The sequence below is a fragment of the Gobio gobio genome (genome assembly GCF_949357685.1).
Source record: "Gobio gobio genome assembly, chromosome: 11".
Lineage (NCBI taxonomy): Eukaryota > Metazoa > Chordata > Actinopteri > Cypriniformes > Gobionidae > Gobio > Gobio gobio.
The window spans coordinates 21,469,664-21,487,839 of record NC_137104.1 but is presented as its reverse complement, the minus strand read 5'-3'; the positions used below and the strand labels follow the sequence as shown (position 1 = coordinate 21,487,839).

Genomic DNA, 18,176 nt, shown 5'->3' with positions numbered 1-18,176 from the left:
GTCTATCTGTCTGTCTGTCTGTCTGTCTGTCAACATTCACCAGATGCACTTTTTTTGGTCTGTTGAATCACTGCTGTTTTTCAGTGTGTCAGCATTTTGTGACTTAACAACTGTATCTATGGACAAAGTGTTGATGCATCTCAGTAATAATCCCATAGTTCTTTGTTTCTGAATAGTTTTTTGCTTTGCATTTTGTTTTTGTTTTTTGTTTTCATAAGCTCAGATCATTTTAAATGAAGCTCATTATAGTCAATGCACAGATCTATGAGTGTTGGAGAGTCTTCACACGTCTGAAGGAACTAAACTGCATGTGATGGCAGCTCCTGAAACAGACAAAAGGGGAATGTCTGGGTATGTGTGTTCCAAACAATGTGGCACTGGCGTCCATTTTGAGGCAACGTTGAGGACAACTGCGTCTGCCACCACAGGCCATACATCCTCTTATTAAAGGAGATGTATTTTACACTTTTGTAACATTTATTTTTGCACCAAAGCCCACTTGCAATATTGGTCAAGCAGTTGTAATTTAGATTCACATGATGGTTTTCCTACTTCTCTACAACCCTTAAAATTAAACGGTGTGAGTATTTAATTTTTTCGGTGTCTTTTAAGAATAAGTAACAATGCAACTGCCATAATTGTTTGCAAAATTCAGGGAGGTAAATAGTGCCAACTAGTCAACACAGATTCTTTTTTTCCGTTATATGTTGTTCCTAGAATTTTCCCCCCTTTTTTTTAATGGAACCTTTTAGACATTTTTTTTTTGTTGAGCATCATATTTGATACATCAGGTTTTTATGATTAATAAATTATTATATAGTTACAATATGGAGCAAAAAACCCTCAACTTTATTCAGAGGCCTAGACTGAGTAAAAATATGCAATTTGGTGTAATTTCTTAAATTTAAATGTCAAGTGTTCATCTTGAAATACTTCTAACAATATAAAAGTTATTCTTATTAGTGCTTTATAAAAATCAGTAGAGATTTCACAGCAAAAAGGCACGGTGGCCATTTTGAGTTAAACTAAAAGTCTTGACTTGCTAAAAAGTATGAACTATCAATCAGACAACACAAAACATGTTTTAGGTGCGCAACAGGTTTTTCAGCAAAGTTTTGATTACATTGATGATTTTAGGCCTTAGAAATTTGTGTATCAGATATGATACAGTAGGATTTATAGGGTGGATGAGACTAGAGAAGTATAAACATATAATGAATAATCTGTCTTTTTTAATCCTCAGATCAGTTTGAGACAAGTGGCCAAGGTCACCGGCCACTAAAATAGCTCCTAACCAGGCATGATGCGACAGGTTTCTAGGGACAAGCAATTTGTGCATTAGGAGTGTCATAATTCAGTCTAGATGTGCTTTGTGTTGTAATTACATTCTGAGCATCAGATCTGAGACGGGACACTTCTATACCACATTTCTGCATTCTTTCGTAGTGTAAATGATCTAATGGGTTGCACATCATAACGCCACACTGTTTGCGTAACTTCCCACTCTCTGTGGAAACCAGGAGGTGAACGTAGTGACGCGACGGGCTTAGTTAAACACGCATAAATATGATTAGAGGCCCTGAAGGACAGACGGTTGATAAACCGTCACACGCTCTCCCGGCCTGTAGAGAGAGAGCGAGAGAGGACGTTTGGCTCCGCAAGACTCAGACTGTCTTTCACACAGCCACTCAAGTGAGACCAACATATGTAAAACACGGCGCGGGAAGCGAGCAGCCCGCGTTAAGCTGTTTACATCTGATCCCTCTCCACCCACGTTGGCTTGGCTTGGCCGGCTCTCTCGGGTTTTGGTTTCCCGTGTTGTGATGAAGGCAGAAGCTCGCGAGCCTGTTTGCTCTTGCACTTGAGGAGTCATTTCGAATATAGGTCACTTTTTTTCTGTTTGGAGTTAAACCCAATTTTCTCAAAGACAATGTTTGGTCTTATGAGAATAGACCTCTTAAGACTTCACTTGGATGCTTTGAAGTTCAGCCATGTTGGTCCGTATATGAAAGAGAAGCATTTTTAAGGCTTTTCATGTATGCGTTGGATTGCAGCTTTATTGTAGTTTCTTGCTTCTCCAGCTGTTTTTCCGGCTGGTTGAAGATTTGAGGTCCAGCTCTGAGAATGTTTGGTGATTCTGGATATTCGCTTAACGAATGTCACTAAATCAGCTGAGCCGCATAAATGTAGATTTACCTTTGTAATCCTTGTTGCACTAGCATTAATGGCCAGAGCTCTTTCGATGTTGTGTTACCGGTGTTGAAGAAATATTTATCTTACTCTTAATGTGAAATATTTATTTATTTTCACTTATTTTTGCTCATTTAATTGTTTCTCTGCCAGTTGAAACCCAATAGTGTTGAGATGGAGTGTTGAGACAGAGAGGAGGAGACCGAGTTTCCAACCTTAAATATAAGTTATTGTATTAAATAAATAGAACAGTAATAAAAATCACTACTCAACTTAACTGCAACTAATTAGAACTAATACTACTACTGATATCCTGCTTACTCCACCAATTTTCTCCCTAATTGTTTGTGTAATGATACACCGTCCCATTTTTCCCACCTTGAATCTGTTAACTCAAGCATTAGTAATAGCACAATTTCGTAGTCTAAAATTGACTTTCGTCATATAAAATCCCAGTACACTACAACATTTCCTTGCTTTTACGGTTGGAAAAGTAAACCATTTCCCATTTTCTCATGCTCCTTTTCAGTTTTGCATTGCATGATTAGAGTAAAACCACACAGTGGTGACGATATTCCATTTTAAGTGAAAATGTGTTTCTTTCTGTACAGCTTCCTTGTCAAATGGGCAGCTGAATGGATCTAAGGGAGGACATAAAGAGGTCGGGTCTCTCTCAAGGAGCACAGATGGAGGCAGCGAATACTCTGAGGACGGCCCGGCCAAAAAGAGGTGAGTGACCCACTCTTGCTCTCTCAGAGGTCAATGTTAAAGAGTTTGGATCCAGGGCAGGCAACTCCAGCTGAGGCGGCACTTTTAAAGACAGCTGTAGAAGAGAGTATTAAAAGAGATGCCATTATTAGGACCTAAGTATGGCATTCTCAGACTGAGATCTTTCACTTACTGAAGATGTCAGACTTCCTGTTTTTAATTTGCCCATTTGTTTCTATTTCTGGCTTTATTTAGCAGAAAATGACAGTGAGGAAAAAAATGAAGCAGCTTCATTAAAAAGAGTCTGAGGACCTTATAACAAGTGGTAATTCTTTGAAATGAATTGCTGTCATGGTCGTTTTTAATTAGTCACTTTAACACATGCTTAAACATTTTTAATTATTAATTAAAAAGCAGGAGAGTTAATGTGTCCAAGTGCAGTAATTAACTATTCAGCGTGTAATTTTTCAGGATGTTGTAATCTGTGATTTGGAAAAGCTCTGAAGAGAGAGGGAGGATGCAAGCAGCTTGGGGAAGAAACATAATAGACAAGCGTTCTTTTTTTTGTTGTTTAGCTGTGCCTTTGAGGCAGACGCTGGCTGGAAATGGTGAGAAAGACAAAGTGATGGGTCTTTTTCAATTGCAAAATCATAAACTGCTAATTTCCTCGGCCACACTGAGCTTGCAATGCACTTTCAGTGCTGTTGATTCATATTTTTCATCAAATGACCTGGTTGTGTTTGGATTCCGGCAAAGCAGCTCGTCTTGTGATTTGTGTGACATTTATTGGTGGAGTGGAGGACTCAAAGGGATGGTTCACACAAAATAAAACTTCTGTCTTCCTTAAATCATCGTTTCAAACCCGTTTGACTCTATTTCTTCTGTGCAGCACAAAAAGAGAAATTGTGAATAATGTAGGCTACTAGTCATTCTTTTCCATGAGCTTACAATGAATTAGGAAGTTTCAAAAAGGACCATTTTATTGCTTTGTAGGAGGAACAGGACAACATTTAAGTCGTTATTCTATGAAAGTCTTTATCTGTAGTAGTTCTCTTTTTGCACATTCATGAAAGAAGTGATTGTATCCAATCATGTAGTCTAATGCAACCCTCTACAATGCAAGTAAATATCTCGCATATGCGACTAAATCTATCTTTAGCTATTTGCTAGTATATTCTTAGATTTTATTCGCCATTGTGTGTGATAGAGGCTAAGTATAAGATTAGCATAGACATATTTTCACTCGCTGAACACTGAGTGCTTGAGAGTTTAGTTCTCCGTCAAGCGATTTGTTCTATTTCAATTCATTTAAATGGATGTGGAGCATTCCTGTATTTGACATACCGTAAAAAAACACAACTCGCCGTCGCTTTGCTGAGAGTGCTGTGTTTCTTACACGCGCAAAGAGAGAGAGAGAGAGTCTTTAATGCCACAAAGAAAAGACGCGCTACATGTAAGCCATATTCTTTGTTGTATTTTCCTGTCAAAGTGTTCATTTGGAATTATTTAGCTTTTAAGAACAAGCAGAAAATATGGTAGTGGGCGGAACTAATGTGCAATCGGCCATCTCATTGGCTGGCACTCATCTAGTACCGTCCCTGTTTTGATTTCAGCAAATCAGTTTGAGCGAACGCTGATAACGTGATTTAATATTCATGAACCCAGCAGCTCATCAATCCTTAGTGCGTTGTATATTGTTATTAGTAGTAGAATTAGTGGTATTATCTTTTAACATCTATTTTTTACAGAAACACTGAATGAAATAGATGTCATTCACTGCTAAAAAATTAATGATAAAAATGTTTAAAATTGTTTTACCTGTGAAGCAGCTGCCTAAGTGTTAACCTCATTCTAATTCCTATCTTTTATGTTGTACTTGGCATTATAACTCAGCATTTGAGCTCATCGCCCATCTCCTTTCAAGCAGGATTTGACTTTGATCTGAGTGTATGACCACATTCAATGCTCAATCACACATTCACATAGATGCGGTGGCATTAGCATTATGGAAGACCTATTCATCAAGCCCACTGTTTAATGGCACAACTTTCATGGCGTGCCATAAACCCCCTTACAAGCAGTTGCGTAGGCCCACTGAAGAGGCTTTTCTTCCTCTCGAGAGTCTGAATTAATCCCACCACCGGCTTCGAGAGAACAAAACAGCTCTAAGCGCAGGCGCCGCTTCAAAGACGATGCTGCCCAGCGCCCACCGAACGCCACACAACGCAGCACTTCCACACCGCAGCGGCCAGACCCCAGCAGATGTCCGTTTCAACCCCCTCCTGAAAAAAAAACATTCACAGAGACCTTCTGTTGGGGGTTCTGTCTATCAAGCCACAAGCACCTATGGGAGAGCGCAAGAGAGAAATGGTGTGTGTGCGAGCGAAGATCAGTGTGCAGCACCTGCCGCTGCTCTACCTGTCACTTAATACCCTGTTATAATAGTTATAATCAGAGCGCTGTCCTGTAGACATCATCATTAAAACAGCTTCGCATGGAGAGACAGATCGAGTGGGAGGCGAAAAAGAGGCAGAAACGGTTTGAGATGGGCAGTGCAGAGATTTAAGTAAGCACAAAGAAGTACAGAGCAGCAGATGCAGTGTAATTGGTAAAGCATCGTGGGCCGTGAAGAAGTCTGCATGCAACCTGGTCTTAAAGGGATAGGTCACCCAAAAATAACAATCTCTCATTTATTTACTCACCCTCATGTTATTCCAATCCTGCATGATTCCTAAAGAACATTTGGAGAAATTTTGAGAAACGTTGGGGATTTTTCATGTAGTTATAATTAATGTAGACTTTCAAGATTCAAAAAGAGCTTGACTCAAAAGCACCATACAAGTATCGTAAAAGTGGCCCATATAACTTATGCATTATATTCCAAGTCTTCTGAAGTCATATGACAGATTTGAAGAACAGAAATTGTTATTCCCATCCATTCACACACCCATCCGCCCACCCACCCATCCATCCATCATCCATCCATCCACCCATACATCCATACCACCTACGAAAGTCTGCATACAGATTTGAAACAACATGAGGTTGAGTAAATTATGTCAGGATGTTAATTTTTGGATGAGCTTTCCCTTTATGAATCACTCCTTGTACAACATTTGGCGCTTTACTTGACTTTTGAATGTGTTGGAAGTTTGTGTACTTGTGTGTGTGCTGGGCAACTTATTAGGCATCTGCTGCCCACATAAGACAACAACAAGAGTCTGACTGAGGCAGTGCCAACGTCTGTCACACCTGGCCTACAATAAACCCAAAAAGAAAGTGAGAACGAAAGGGAGGAGAGACAGACAGAGGCACAGGTGCAGGGGCTGGCCAGGTTGCAGGGGGAGGGATGTGGAAAGCCGTTTGGGAGAAGACTGCTGTTTGCATTCCCAGGATTGGGAAATCGAGAGGCCTCCAAGTTCTGCCAAGTGTCAAAGCAGCAACTTCCCATCCTTCGTTTAAAATCGCAGTCGCCTAGACGCGCTGCATACACACAAAAAGCCCAGTTAGAGGAGACAAGGGGGCACCAAATGTGGCAGGCGCTGAAGAGGCCCGTCCTTTTTAGTGTGTATTTGTGTTTACTTGTTTGAGAACCCTTCTTAAAGAGAGGATCATTTGAATTGTTTGTGTAGTGGCTGCTCAGTTGCTGCCAAATTACTCTTTTGTGTTGGGCCAATGCCACCTTTACAAACATTTCTTTGCGGTGTTGAGAATAAAACACTAGTGTTTTTCTTAAGGTCCTTTCACACTATTCGTGTCAGTGTTCACCGGTGCAACTCTACAGGCAGCACATTGCTCCTAGGTCAAGTGTTATACACATATAACTTGACTTTTCAGTGTTGTTATATGCATGTTGATATAAGTTTGGGGTCAGTAAGATTATTTATTTATTTATTTTTGAAAAATTGAGTTTCCACAAAACGAAGTATTTTGATCAAATAAATGCAGCTTTGTTGATAAGAGACTTCGTTAATAAAAAAAAATCTTACCAACCAATCTTACCAAACTTTTGAATGGTAGTGTATATTAAATAAAATATTAAAATAATATAGTACATCATCACCAGTTGAGAGCATTGCATTATGGGATACTTTTTAGGTTGTATACAGTATTTTGGTGATTTGTAGTGGGGTTTTCCATGCATGCTTGGCACGGTATAAACATTGCATACTACTTTATTACTTTTTAAATGTATTACTCTCACTCTTATATTCATGACATATGGGCCAATCATGCCTTCGGTACATATGGCTCTATAATAGCCACATTGATTTTCCTCTAAATCTGCTGGTTGTTCTACATACTTCAATCCACTCTAATGGTACAACAGATCAATGTCTGCGATGAGGAGGCGATTAAACATGATTGTAGCATGACGCATGATTTCGGAGCCGTACACTGGGATGAATTGAGAGGTATAGCGTGAGAAGAAGACTCTCAGGTAGGCTGTTTGGCTCCAAACTCCAGTTGATTCACAGGGCAGGAATGTCCTGTGTTTGAGGACTCAGGCTGAGGTATTTGCACAGCAGACAATCGTGGCTGCCTATTGGCTGGGGTTGGATGAGTGGGAGCAGTGGGCCATAATCTCGGCTGCTGTGCCCAAGTGTGTTAGGACATGTCATTTTAATGTTACTGATAATGCTCAATGGTTTTAATTCACCTCGGCACTTATGTTTTTCTATATATGCTTTTGTGGTCGCTCTGATTCCTGTCTTTTGATTTGCTCTTAAACATTTTGCCATGTTGAGAGCTGTGTTGAATGGCAGCCATGCTCCATTAGCTGTGCTTTGGGTTTATTTTGGCAATACCTTTGAGTTTTGAACACTGCTCTTAAAGGGATAGTTCACCCAGAAATTCAAATCCAGTCATGTCCTCATTCATCAATCTCATTCTGTTCCAAGCCAGTATGAAACACTTCTTCTTCCCCAGAACACAAAAGCAGATATTTTGCAGAATGTCTTTGCTTTTCTTCTCCATGCAATGATGGTGGATGGGGACTGGGGCAATCGAGGGCCATAAAGAAAAAAAACACATTAAAAGTATCATGGAAACACTATATTGATGATAGCTTTGTTCAATTAAATTTTAGCTTGACCTCCCCAGTCCCCATTCACTTTCATTATATGAAAAGCAGATTGGATATTTTGCTAAATTTCTCATTTTGTCTTACACAGAAGCAAAACCTATTTTAGATTGATGTGTTTGTATCTGTTTGTGTGTTACGAAAGAAGTTGTACTGATAAAGCCAATACATTTAATGTGTATTCTTTTAACATTTCCACTTCACTCCCACTCAGCAATTTTCTCCACCAGTGTGAAAAAGTTTAGGGTGGGTGACATTTTTTTTTGTTTGTTTGTTTGTTTGTTTGTTTGATTGTTTTTGAAAGACTGCTCAATCACCCAGAATACCCTAGCAACCTCCTATAACACTCTTGCAACTGCCTAGCACCAACATAGCAACTCCCTAGCAACCACACAGGTTTATGCGGCCGGCCAAGTGTAAATGGAACCGTTTTAAGAAATCAGATAGCGATACTATCAGGAAAAACGCATGAAGTGACCAGGTGTAAACAGGCCTATAGTTTCACTCTTCTCTGACCATATGATGCATGACAACAAACACAGCAAGTTTTTTTTTTTTTGGGGGGCAAAGGTTTTTTGAAACCAAAAGGACCAGTCTGATTGTCTTGCTTTATCCAGTTTCCAGGATTCATGTTGTACAGGTTTTTGTCAGTCCACCATGGAATTCATGTTCACAAGGTGCCAGGCTGTTATGATGAGCTAAGAAGAAGTAGTCTACATATTTTGCCCAGGTTTACGAGGGTCATGGCATTAAATCTGTTAAAGAGAGTCTGATTTAAGTTTAAGACACTGGGTAGCATAAACAGGACATCAGCTTACAGAACTGAATGTTATACTTTGCTTTCAGAGTTGTTCATTATATAGTTGGTGCATTACGCCTGGACTAACGGAAACTATGAATATACTACATTTTCTACAATTGTTATTTTAGTATTACCTGCACTGTGGTTCACGAAGATCAAAAAGATTTAGATTTATTTAAATGAATGCACCATTATTTAAATGAGCTACCAATTGTACCAATTCATTGCGTGTCGGTCTATGGTGTAACTGATTTTACAGTAGATTTACCTACTCTTAAAGGGATAGTTCACTCAAAAATGAAAACTTTGTTATTATTTACTCAACCTCAAGTCGCTCCTAACCTATACGACTTTCTGATAAATCACAAAAGAATACAATTTAAAGAATTGTATTCAAAGAAATGACCTTTGGCCTCCATTGTATGGACAAAAATACATTTCTCACAATATATTTGATGTTCCTTTGAGGAAATAAAGTCATACCGGTTTAGAACGACATGAGGGTGAGGAAATGATGACAGATTTTTACAATACTGCGATTGCTTTGTCAGATGTTCTCTTTCTGTTTAAGATGGCAGTTCAGGCTGAGAAAAAGCTGGATCGGACTTTGTACCAACAGCAGAAATCTCTTTCTGATTTTGTGCATGAAAAGCTCCCCCATGTCCTTGTGCTCTCTCTCCCTTCATCTTTTTGTCTTGAAGCGTTCTAGCTGCGCACAGTATTATTAATGCCCGGCATTGACTGACAGCGTTCGGGTGCATCAGTGTGACATCACGCATGAGCAGCAGACGGATGTGTTAAAACAGAGAGGAGGGTGGCGTTGGCCCTCAGCATCTGGCTCTGTGCCAGTCGAGACCACCTGTCTGAGCGCAGCACGTCTGCTCTATTGTTAAACCACACTGGCAGGTTAAGTTGCAGCCCTATATAAAGAGTGACAGACATCTTAAGTGGGGACACGGGGTTTAGGCAGGGATTTTATAGGAGTACTGGTATCTCTGTCTGTCTCTTTCTCTCCCCACTCCGCAGCCTCAAGAGCTTAAGCTTTCTGTTACGTAACAAACAGCCTTCAGTTGCCTTTAATGAAATCGCAAGCGATTGAATTAAAGTCCCCCTGTAGTCAATAATTGTATCCCTTAAAACTCATCTTTGATCATAAAAATGACATATTTAAAAGTTTTTTCCTGAAAAAAAAAAAAAAATGTATTCATGCCTTAAAGCTTGAATGTGACTCTACACCCTTGCTTCATTTAGTATACACGGATAAATGAATATGCAAATTAGCCCTGCCTCCACTCACTCACACAGGCTCATCTACAAGTCGATGTATTAGAATGGTAATGCGTTTTATCTATCACTCTCCACAATGTCGGATACAACGGTAATTAATATGATTAGCCTTTGGCTTGACTGTTTTCAAACAGTTAATAATGTGTTGCTAATGTTACACAAACCATGTTCCCGTTCGCCACCTCAGAGTCAGACAGCTGCCTTCCAAAAATCAGTATCCCTAGAAACGAAAAAAATGATGTTAGGATTTTAGTGGTTGGGAATGTTTAATGCTGATGCAGTGCACTTAAGCTAAAACATGATAGCTAAAAAAGGTTATCTACCTTTTATAATTCAATCTCTTGTGTGTTTAGATGCTAAGGGCTTTGTGTTGCACAAATCCATATTTTTTTCTCCTTAGGTGTATGTTAATTTCATAGCTGTATTTTTTTTTGATGAACGGTGGTACTTGTAGGTTACCCCTGAGGAGTCAGGTTTGTATTTTTCTCCTCGTGACCCCATGTCTTTGGGCTTACCTGACTAATGAGGTGATATATGAAGGCAGAGCAGTAGGGTGCAAGGTTAAAGGTCAATCCAATACCAAACATCTTTCATGGTTCTGAGCAGAGAACTTGACTCAGGTAGGCAGAAAAGCAATAAGAAATTAGCTGGAGTGTATATGCAGGTCCAAAGTTTATTCTAATGTAGAGCGCTCCACAGGGAGAGTCATCAAAATCACATTCATTTATTCTCCAGCCCAGGGTCGAAGAGCCTCTTTCACTCGTCTTTTACTGAATCAGAGTGTCTATGCTCTCTGTATTCTCTCAGAGGACTAACACAAAGAACATTTGAGATTCAATTAATATTTTCAATAACGTTCAAAAATGTGGAGTCCGTAGTTGAATTAAAGTTTTTATTCAGCAATGATGCATTAAATTGATAAAAAGTGACAGTATAGACATCTATAATGTTACAAAGATTTCTATTTCAAATAAATGCTGAAACAATGTATGATGATTTCATGAAAACTATTAAGCAGCACAACTGTTTGTAACATTGATAATATGTTTTTATGAGCAGCAAATCAGCTTATTTGAATGATTTCTGAAGGATCATGTGACACTGAAGACTGGAATATTCACAATTTTAATGTTTTTTTTGCTCCTGTTTCAAATAAATGCAAATTAATGCAGCCAAGTGAGCACATTTAAAAAAAATCTTACTGACCCCAAACTTGCTTTTAGTGAATTTTTTTTTTTAACCCCTTACCTTACCTAACTAGGGTTACCTAACCCCTAACCCTTAGCCTAAACTGAATGTTCTCTCAATTAAAAATAAAAGTAATTTAAAAACTCCACACAATACTTTAGACTAATTTTAGTTAATACATTCATTCAGGTGGATACTTTTATTGAACAGGTTAAAAAAAATATTCATTTGAATCGTCACTCAAATAAAAAAAAAAGTAAAATTGTCTGTCAGCAAATTTTCTCTTAAAGGGATATTTCACCCAAAAAGGAAAATTCTGTCATCATTTACTCACCCTCAAGTTGTTCCAAACCTGTATGAGTTTCTTTGTTCTGCTGAAAACAAAAGAAGATAGAGTGAAGAATGTTTGTAACAAAACAGATACAGCAACTATTGACTACCATAGTATTTTTTTTTCCTACAATAGTTGCTCTATCTGCTTGGTTACCAACATTCTTCTAAATATCTTCTTTTGTGTTCTGCAGAACAAAGAAACTCATACAAGTTTGGAACAACTTGAGGGTGAGTAAATGATGACAGAATTTTCATTTTTGGGTGAACTATCCCTTTAAGCTAATATAAAATGTATTGATTAACACATTATTTTACAGAATCTGTGTAACTTGCTGAGCATTTTCCACTTCACCGTCTTACACTCAAACAAAACTATTACAGTTGAGTGATTGTTTAGAAATGTTTTGCAAATCGACTCAACTCAATAATTACAAAGAACTAAATTTGAAAGAACAGTTCGTTTACAAATATTTACCCTATTTTTTTATTGACCATCTAACCCAACCCACGCTCCGTTTTTCTGCTATGTCACCGTTTTGTATCAATTATCATTTCAGCGCTGTTTATTAGACCGGGCTCATGAATGACCCAGAATCAGGGATCCCCCTGCGCTCTCTTGGCTGCCGTGGGCTGCCCGCCACATGTGCCGCTGGCTCCTCACCGCGCTCTCAGAGCCAGCTGCTCCGCACTGGCAGAGGCTGCTGAGAGAGTTTATCAGGACCATGTGGCCCATCTGGAGCGGTTTAGATTTAGCAAAGAGCGAGAAAGAGAGAGAGAGTTAGCATGTGTACTAGAAGCCAGCGAGAGAATGAAAGATGTTTGACTTTACAGAAAAACTGGCCATTCCTCTTTATCAATCTTTACTTTCACCCTTCTCTGTCTGGTAACATAGCAGTAAGAATAGTTTAAATTACAGCTGTTATTTTAACACTAAATGTTTATTCAATGTGATTAATTATAAATTAAATAAAGTGATTTAAAATGAATGCTATTAATCGCATTTTGTGTTAAATAACTTTTTGATGGTAAGTAAATCGAATTTACTTACCATCAGAGCAACATTCATGTTTTTCAAGTCTACACTGACATACAAAGAGACATGACACTATAGCTAAGGGTATTTTATTATCGTTATGCTTTGTATACAGTAAAAAAAAACAAGATTGACAGGTGTGTGTGTGTGTGTGTGTGTGTGTGTGTGTGTGTGTGTGTGTGTGTGTGTGTGTGTGTGTGTGTGTGTGTGTGTGTGTGTGTGTGTGTGTGTGTGTGTGTGTGTGTGTGTGTGTGTGTGTGTGTGTGTGTGTGTGTGTGTGTGTGTGTGTGTGTGTGTGTGTGTGTGTGTGTGTGTGTGTGTGTGTGTGTGTGTGTGTGTGTGTGTGTGTGTGTGTGTGTGTGTGTGTGTGTGTGTGTGTGTGTGTGTGTGTGTGTCACCAATCAGTTTTAGTGCAGCCTATACTATAGCATAGAGCAGCTGGGCATGACAGAAGATGGATTCAACGATGACGGGATGTGTACTGAGCAGAATTGAATGAGTAGATTCAAAGTAAACTGTGTTAGAGATCACAGTCAATCTACAATGCTTGTTTATCTCTAACAATACAAATCAAATAGATGGCATATTACACATACACATGCTGTGTGCTGAGAATTATGAGTGTCTGTTCTGCAGTCACAAAAACAATAGTGTCACATCATGATATGGTCATTATCAGAATATCAAAATATTATAGGATTTGTCAGTTAAAGGAATAGTTCACCCAAAAATGACTCACCCTCATGTTGTTCCAAACCTGTATGAATTTCTTTGTTCTGCTGAACACAGAAGATATTTTGAAGCATGTTGGTAACCAAACAGTTGATGGACCCCATGGACTATGGAAGTCAATGGAGTCCATCAACTGTTTAGTTACCCATATTCTTCAAAATATCATCTTTTGTGTTCAGCAGAACAAAGAAATACATACAAGTTTGGAACAACTTGAGGGTGAGTCAATGACAGAATTTTCATATTTGTGTGAACTATCCCTTTAAGTGAGGCTTAAGATGAGCCCTAAGTTACAGTTTTCACCATATAAAAATATATATGTTCATGTTTAAAGCCCAGCTTAGGTTTTAGGTGCGAGCCATACCAACCAACGCATCCAAAAAATACCTTTATTTATATTTACTGTCTTCCAGTTCATACTTTTTCTACAGACCACTGTTTGATCCACGAGGGCTGCGCTTCTCTTTTGATAGCAATCCTGTTATCTTAAAGTTTCCTCCATGTTAATACATGCACTTGAGGGAAAAGCTGAATGAATCAGTGTTGCACACAAAGGGTTTTTATTCACCCCCCCCCCCCCCCTTTTTTCCCTGCTAAAACTCAAACATCTCTGCCCCCGGGGTCTATCAGTGCCTGCCCTCTCTTCATGGCTCCATCCATCTCCCTCCTGCTATCATTCATCTCTTTCTCCCTCCCTGTGAGCTTCTCCCCTGCTCCACTCATCTGATCCGGAGAGAGCCAGAGCCTGCTGCTGAGATTAGGAGTGACTCCAGCCGCTGTGGAATGCTTTGATGCTTCGTGATCTTGGGGGGGAGGTGCTGACACTAGAGGGGTTGTCCCTTTTACCCCTGGCGCCGCCAATGTGCTTTTGTTTGTGGAAGCCCTCCAACTCTTCCTCCAGTTCGGCACAATTTGGTGCTCTTTTAGAGGAGTGCCATCCTTCAAAACAATCACATGCACTACAGAGTGCTCAAGCATTCAGTGGATTCCCAGAGTGCTTGCAGTACCTGTGTTACTTTATTGTCATGCTGTGCGCTTATGATCGAGGAGAGAGATATCAAGTTACCAAAGATTTCACATAACGCCAGCAGAGATCACAGAACGTGACTAGCCACCCAGAATGAGGCTTGTTTAATATGTGTCCTCTACTGTTGATGCTGATGGCACCGCTTGAGTTGTTTAATGTTGGCAATTGTGGCTGCCTCCTGTGATTGGAGGCAGATACATTGAAAGGGGAGGAAACTGGAGACAACTTCCAAACATGCAAATGATTAAGCATTAACATGTTTCATGTCATTATATGTAATGTAAACCAGTAAAAGTGTGTGCGTTTCCTTATGCCACCATCATATTAGACTTCATGCATATATTTCAGTGATATACACCACTCTGTGTCCTCTGATTGTTCTCTTTAGCTCACAACAGCTGTTGCTTGTAAAGCAAGGTAACATAAAGGTTACCAAAGCATTTTGTCACTCTCCTTCACCTCCTCTCCTAACCTCCATTAAGCCCCAGGGATCCAATCACTGATTCTTTTCCTTTCCGATATGGCAAACCCAACTCCTCTCTTGTGGCTGTCCTAAAAGCTAATCAGTAACACAGAAGAGCTCCACATGTAACATCAGAGTGGGGCATTCTTTGAAGGGCGAGGCACATGGATTAGAAGAGGATGAATCTGGACATCCTGCCATAATCCCTCCCTCCGTGCCTCCCAGCAGGTGCTGGCCCCTCATTTTTTTTCCCTTTTGGATGTTTCACTTGACTGCCCCTTCTTCACTTTTCCACTCCTCTTCTGTCTGGCTCTCTCCACATCTTGGCCAGCTGGGCTGATCTCCAGGAGGCCTAATTTGCTCTGACCTCTTTGTTGTCCTTCTATCTTAAGCACCCGCTTACACACAGGTGGAGGAGAGAGAAAGAACTAGAGGCAGATTGGAGGCAGATTTGGATGCAGGTACTTTGACCAAAAGTGTAGACCAATTTGGAGGTATAGAGCTCGAAAAATGTCGGTTGAAATTCAGGTAGTAACTTGAAATCTGTAGATTGATTAAGAGGCAGATGCCTTGAAACTGCAAGATTTGATGGCAGATACTTTGACAATAGTAGCATATTTTGAATATAGATAAATTTAGAAACTTGAGGCAATTTTGGATGCAGATACATCGACAACAGTAGACTGTTTTGAAGGCAAAAACATTTAAACTGGAGACAATTTTGGAGGTAGATAATTTGAAAACAGACAGAATTTAAAGGCAGTTAAAGGCAGATAAATTTAAGTTGGAGGTGGATTTGGAGATAGAGACTTGGACACTAGAGACAGATATATTGACACTCATGGATGACTTGGTCATCTCTATTTATACCAGTCTGCTCTCTTTTTATATGAACGTAAATGCACCAAATACCCTTTAAACGTGCCCTCATACCCTTTAAACATGCCCTCAGTCACACCTCTTCATCATAAGTTTTTGGCCTCCATGAGATAAATGGTAATTGGATCATAGCCCTACTTCCTGGAGTGACCTTACCCTGTTGTGGTTTTTATCAGCTGTAAATTATGCATGAGCCTCTTGTTAAAAGACTGGCATTGTAAGAGAACCCATATCTGTCCCATTAAGGAGTGCACAGGCTGGGAAGCTCCATGGGGCTATTGTGTTGCAGTGTCTCTTGCCCATTGAGGAAGGGAAAGACCAGCAGAACCGGAATGCCCAGATCAGTCAATCTCATGGCCCCTCTTTACCCATCCTGTCTGGAGGATGTGGTTGGATCCCATCTCCACCCTCCATCACTCATATTGCAGTTTACAGACTCTCCTTTGCTGAGAATACAGAAGGTTCAATATCATTGTTCCCTGGCTGACAGGAGTGTCTTGAAGTTGAAACTAAGTCTGGCTTTTTGGAGTGTGTCGTTAATTTGTACAGACATGCTATAATTGGGGACAGCCACAACTCCTCAAATATTCCTGGGAAAATAAGCAGAGCTTCAAAACACTGGAACGCTCTAAAACTTAACATGTTAGGTTATGTGCTGTATCCTGCTTACTTGGGCGACTACCGTCTAAAACAACGTCCTAAATGTTGTGAACCTTCATGCCAGCCTTCAGTTGCTGAATTGGAACACATGCAACAATGCCTTATGCCATACAAATGGTATTTAACACATATGATTTCAATAAAGTTTGGCATTTAGCATTGAGGCAAAACGACGAGGTATCTAACAATCCCAAATGTGCGTAGTGCAAAAATATGGTGTAAATATTTAAACAGTTGTTGCTATTTTTATTGAGAGTCTTCAGTATTCAATGAAATATTTTTGGTGCAATGCATTCTGGGTTTGTCTTTCCTCCAAAAGATACAAGTGATTCTGTCTTAGAATTTGGCCAAAATGAGAAGGCTGAATATTTTGTTTCCTGCATTTTTGAAAGAGCGTTTGTATTTTGAGTGCCTACAATGCTTTGAAAAGCCGGGCAGGGAACTTACTAGGTTTTAAAACAGAGCTATCATTTAAGTAAGCAATTATTGTTAGAGTCTTAAGAGCATGAGAGTCAACAGAAGTTTTCATAGCCATTCTTTTTTCAGAGAGCTCACACATTTGCATGAAGCCAACAACATCCCAGAAAAGTTGCGGTTTCATAGCGTCTTCCGAGGGCTTTTCCCTTTTCTGTTTAGACTTGCTGTATTGTTTCTCTCTCAGGTCTGTGAGGTCTGTATTTAGACTGTATAGATGTGGTGAGAGCCATGCATTAAGTTGTAAAATAGCTTTTTACATCATGTGTAGGGATTACGCTACACCATGTCGTCTATCCCAGCATGCATCTCTGTCTCTGTCACTGGATACTCGCATGCCAAACAGTTGGCCCTTATACCCTGTAATGAGGAACAGATAGGATAAATAGTCCAATAAAAGCAGGCCGTCTCTGAAATTGAGAGCAGTCTAGACTGACTTGATGAACTGTGACATCCTCCTTTGTTTTATTGGATCCTTTTTTTGCACAGCTGCATCAGAACTACTCTGGTACTTAGTTGCGCTAATACTTCTAAAGCAGCAGTTCTCAGCTCCTAAAAATATTTAGGTTTCTTATGAAAACCATGGCAAGAAAAGGAGATTGTTTTCATTATTTCTCCTGCGAAGTAACAATCCTCCCCTGGACCAGTCTAAATGAGGTTAAACCTCTGCCTGAAACACTTTAGCAATCAATAAATAATGGGGCAGTTGGCCGGCTTGTAAGTGCTTTGTTGAATATCTAGCAGCAATGTTTTTAAGGCAAGGACGTGTGTGTTTGTTGGCTGAAATCTCACTCAGCTGTCATCTAGTCCTCCAGCTATCTCCAATGTTTCGATGAACTTTTTGCCTGTGTAATCTCCATTAATTAACGTCAGCGTTTGGGTGTGAACCTGCAGTTCCTTTTTAAACAGATGATACAGTTTTATAGGGTGATTATGCATCCTTTTTGAAACATAACACATGCTGTATTTTAATCTTGCCCACTTCCATTTTTTTGTTCTGTAAATAAACTATAGGTCACTGTAATTTCTTGTTTATATCCATGTCTGTGAGGCATTCAGTCTCATTCTTTCCTCCTCCTTCATGTCTTCTTTCAGACTTCAACACTTTGAATTGCCCGACTCTCATAGTTAACTATCACAGTTTGGTAGTTTTGTCCTTGCTTTGGTATTACAAAAAGGGTGTCTTTAAAAAGTACATGTAGACTTAATGAACAGCTTACTCAACTATTCTTCATAAATGCTTCAATAATGGTTTAGGAACCTCAAAATTAAGATTCCAAATTAGTCAGAAAGTGTGTTTTTACCTTGTTCAAAATA

The 18,176-nt window shown here is 39.5% G+C and overlaps 1 protein-coding gene across 1 annotated transcript in view; it reads left to right on the top strand.

Annotated features, from left to right (window-relative positions):
- jarid2b (jumonji and AT-rich interaction domain containing 2b) overlaps positions 1–18,176 on the top strand; it is a 111,193-nt gene that overhangs the window by 60,897 nt on the left and 32,120 nt on the right. Inside the window, exon 3 of the mRNA XM_079830099.1 lies at positions 2,802–2,919. Within this exon, the coding sequence (XP_079686225.1) occupies positions 2,802–2,919 (118 nt within the window). The remainder of the gene's footprint in view (positions 1–2,801; positions 2,920–18,176) is intronic.